We start from the raw sequence: 4539 nt of genomic DNA on the forward strand, positions 1-4539 counted from the left end.
AACAACAAACCACTGACAAAGAACAAATTAGAACACAACAAGAAAGAAAAGTTTGTAGTTAGTTCAAGGATCGCTGGCCTTTAGGAGTGTTTTACTGCTGCCTTTTCATCCACCCCAACTCCAGTCCCCTTCACGGAGGGCTAGTCTGCTCCCTGCTTCTTCTCCTCAGTCAATTGTATGCTCTCGTATTTTCTCTCCTTCCCTCTAGCCCTTCCTCCCTCCTTTCCTTCTTTCACTGTTTGTCAGTTTGTTGCTCATGTTGTTAGCAGTCAAACATGTCCAAATAGGTCTTGTTTGAAAAGCACAATCTCCCTTGCACTTGCTTCTTGGCCCTAAGTCTGGCTTCAGCCCCACCATTTCATTAAAACTACTCCCCATCGTGGCCATCCTGGAACACAATGGATGCCGGTGAAAAATAACCAAACATCTGTTGCTGTCAAGTCAATGAGGACTCATAGGATAGAGGAGAACTGACCTGTGGAGTTTCCAACACTGTCATTTTTATAAGGCAGTCTATCTCATCTTTTTTCTACAAATCCTCTCGTACATTTGAATCACCAATTCTTTGGTTAGCAGCCAGTTGTAACCATTCTATGATCCCTTGCTGTTATTCTGAACCTGTTTCCAGTCTTTGACACTGTTGACTACCCTCTGCTTCTTGAAACACTCTTATCTAGTGGCTTCAAGACACTAATAGATTCCCTCCTACCTCTTGCTATGCCTTTGCTGTCTGTTAAGACTTCTCTTATGCCCGTTACTTAAATATTAAGTGTCCTTCACAGTCAATCTTCTCCTAAAATCCCGTCTTCTTTCTCTCTCTCTCTCTCTCTCTCTCTCTCTCTCTGTTCTTCATTTTTAATTTTCTTTTTTTAAAATCATTTTATTGAGGGCTTGTACAACTCTTATAATCCATACATCCATCCATTGTGTCTAGCACATTTGTACATTTGTTGCCAGCATCATTCTCAAGACATTTTCTTTCTTCTTCAGCCCTTGGTATTAGCTACTCATTTTTCCCCTCCCTCCCTCATGAACCCTTGATAATTTATAAATTATTTTTTTTGTCTCTACTCTTTCTCTTAAAATTTCACCATGACCAATACCAATCATTTATTTTCTTTTCAGACCTAATCCCTAGCCTGCCCTTCTCCTGTGTTGAGTGTGTCTCAGTAAATGGCTGCTCCGCATACCCAGTACCTTGGGCAACACCTTTTAACTCTTCTCTTCCCTCCAGCATCCAGCCATTGACAAAATTCTGTCAATGTTTCCTCTTCACTATCTCTGGAGTCTGCTTTCTACCTGCTGTCTCTGCCATCTCTGATGGAAACCATCACTCTGCCTCGAGGACTTCAGTAGCTTCCTAACTTATCTTCCTGCTCTCATTCTTGCCCCTTCCCATCTTTTCTCCATCTGTATTTTTGTTAAATGTAAAGTGAAATATAACTCTTCTGTTAATCCTGAGATAAATTCCAAAATCTTTACCATGGGCTCTGGGAATTGGGTCAGGTGCTCCTCATTCCCTTTCCAGCCTTACCTTTCATTGTCCTTTACAACTTTGTCCAATTTGAAAACTTTTTCCTGGTTCCCCCTGCTGCATTTCCGTCCCCATAAAACATGTGTTCTTTCCTCTCACTTGTACATCCTTTCTTCTAGGCATCACTTCCTTTGGGAAGCGTTTGCCCCACATACAAATCCAGGGGAGGTGTCCTTCTTGGGCAGGTCACTGCATCCTAAGACCCCCTCTGCTGTGGCATCTCTCACAGTGGTGTCAGTCCGTTTTCAGCGTGCCATCCTTGTCACCCACGAGAGAGAGCTCCACAAGGGAGGAGCCCCATCTCTTAGTCCTTGGGCAACCTCTGGGCCTCTTATATTGCCTCACTTGCAGCCCAATAAATGTTGATGGACAAATGAAGTTAAAATATATTAAACACATGCACACATATATAGCAATTATTTTTTTAAAGCTATTAATCCTTATTTCTTAGAATCATAACAAAGCTACGTTCAATTGAGTTTGGAAAAATAGTATCAGAACAATTGTGGCATTCACATTATTTTCATGTCAGATTATTTTTTAAATGCCATGATAATTTCTTTTTAATGTACTGCTTATCACTGTTACCATGATCCCTAACTCACCAAATCAAACCTCTTGTTAAATTGATTCTGACTCACAGCAAACATAAAGGATGCAATAGAACTGCCCCATAGGGTATCCAAGGCTGCAAATCATTAGGGTGGTAGACTGCTGCACCCTTCTCCCATGAAGGTGCTGATGGATTTGAACCACTGACCTTTTGGTTAACAGCCATGCACTTGAACCACTCATACCACCAGAGCTTCATCCATGATCCCTAATATTAGCAAATTACTTTGAAACAGGACCACCATGGAGATCAATGTAATATTCCTCATAGTTTAAGTAAAAGTTGTTTCTAAATGTTACTGCACAAATCTCTTCAATATTTGCTATCTGAATAGGTTGGTTTATATAAAGATGTAACAAAATGGTAAATGCAAGTTTTTTTAATTTTTAGAAACTTGGCATAATACTAAATTCATTTCTGTTTATCAATGTTATATTGTAACTTTAAAAGCTATGTGTTATTAAAAGTTAAAAGTGAACTTTTTAACTTTTTATCCAGTGTTAGATAATTCTTTAAAATAGTTGACTTAAAGAAAAGTTGAGCTACAGCACTTTCAGGAACTCGTAGTAGAATCAGACACTGTTCTCCCCCCTCCCCACCCCAGAAATGTCCCAGAGAGTACATGTCCTAGTGAATTAGAAATATGAACAAAAAAGAAGAACTTGTATTTTAAGTAATCATTGCATTGAATGTTATCAGTTATTTCAGGATTATAAGCATCTGATTATTTTGCTGATTTTAGGATGATAAAGTTCTTTCCTTTATTGGGCAAAATAAGGCCCATCACTAATGAAGCCATGGTCTGTCTTGACAGCTCTGGAGCCTCCCAGCTCAATTGCCTGGGATTTATACAAGATAAAATTACAGTGTGTGCAACAAACGACTCCTATCAGATGACACGAGAAAGAATGACCCAGGCAGAAGAGGAATCCCGCAACCGAAGCACAAAAGTTATCAAACCTGGTGGACCATACGTAGGTTCGTATAGCTATCTTGCTTCTCGCTGATTGATTGGAGTGATTCAGCATCACTGTAGGTACATACCTGGTACTGTGCACTTAATAAGGAATGCACAGTAACTCATCTTCAGAAGATTTTGGATAGCGTAGTGAAGAAGAAAGCCATGTGTTCTCTTTCAGTTGCTGGTAAATGGTGAACAAATTTAACCATTTTACTTGTCCTAAATCCAGACTCCTCTATTGGCTATTTTACAATACTCACTGTCTTACAATACTGGGATTGGTCAGCTTATTATGTGACGTAATCGTGCTGCTACTGTTGTGTTTTTTCAGTCAGTAGATGATGTAATTTCAGCAATGAATGGTATGGTTCTTGTTCTCCACTTTTGTAGGATTATTCTTACAGTAAAATTTATGAGGTTTCAGATTTTAGTTTCCATTTCCTGAGCTTATTTTATTGCACCGAAGATTCTTTATTGCAAAAGTATATCATATGCCTACAGCACACCCTTAGGATGATGCTCTTTGGCACCTCAGTGTTGGTGCCATTTATGGACCCCCATCTCCATCCGTCCATCAAGAGAGGCCCTCGCCCTCCATCATCTTTCTCATCAGTTCACTCAGGTGGCTATCCTGTTGAATCAGACCAGCACCATAAGCCTCTCCTTCATGAGCAATATCTTGAACAATTTTAAGGAGTCAAGTCACAGTGATTTTTATGGGTATTAACCAGAGTGAGGCCTTCCACAGTTTTATAACCCAAGTCATGACAGAGTAAATGATGAAAGGATATTAATTTGCATTTAAATGCTCTAGAAATAGTCTCCAGACAAGCCAAACACCTTAATCAACATCATTCCAGGGTTTGGTGTAATTCTACTTCTGTATTTCCCCACTGCTGATCCGCCTACAATACATCCAGCCTTGAGAAGCTTTCCCAGTGCCTTTAATAAGTATTTCTTTGGAACAAAGCCCAAACTCCTGGGATTTGGTGCTTAGCTTAGATACATTTAGTTTGGTTTAACAACAATTCATGGCTTCCCCAGGTATATGCACCCAGGGGCCCCAGTTCCCTGCCCAATAAGTTACCAGCAGTGAGAATTTTCACCTTCCCTCTCTTGCTCAGGAAAGTAACAGATTTAAACCTTTTTTTTTTTCCTCCTTTGCCTTCACAACTAACTTGACTTTCTATATTAACTAGTTAATTTTTTTTTAAATTATTCTTAAAATGGGTGAGTTACTTAATTGTGCCAACCTGGCCGATAATCACATGTGGGGCAAATTGAAAGGCAGAGGGATAAATGGGTGGTGAGCCTCGCCTTTCTAGCTCTCAGGTCTCTTGCTTTGTGATGGTCATACCAGGGTGCAGCTGCCTTAGCAGTTCCCTGCTTCAGCTTGCAAGATTGACTTCCTACAAGACATCCCCAAGGAGA

At 40.0% G+C, this 4539-nt stretch overlaps 1 protein-coding gene across 1 annotated transcript in view; it reads left to right on the plus strand.

Annotated features, from left to right (window-relative positions):
- Positions 1 to 4539, plus strand: part of ELL2 (elongation factor for RNA polymerase II 2) — a 91111-nt gene that overhangs the window by 58283 nt on the left and 28289 nt on the right. Inside the window, exon 4 of the mRNA XM_004703477.2 lies at positions 2962 to 3125. Within this exon, the coding sequence (XP_004703534.1) occupies positions 2962 to 3125 (164 nt within the window). The remainder of the gene's footprint in view (positions 1 to 2961; positions 3126 to 4539) is intronic.

This window comes from Echinops telfairi, unplaced genomic scaffold, assembly GCF_000313985.2.
Source record: "Echinops telfairi isolate 266 unplaced genomic scaffold, ASM31398v2 ScPeMD7_7469;HRSCAF=8507_1, whole genome shotgun sequence".
Lineage (NCBI taxonomy): Eukaryota > Metazoa > Chordata > Mammalia > Afrosoricida > Tenrecidae > Echinops > Echinops telfairi.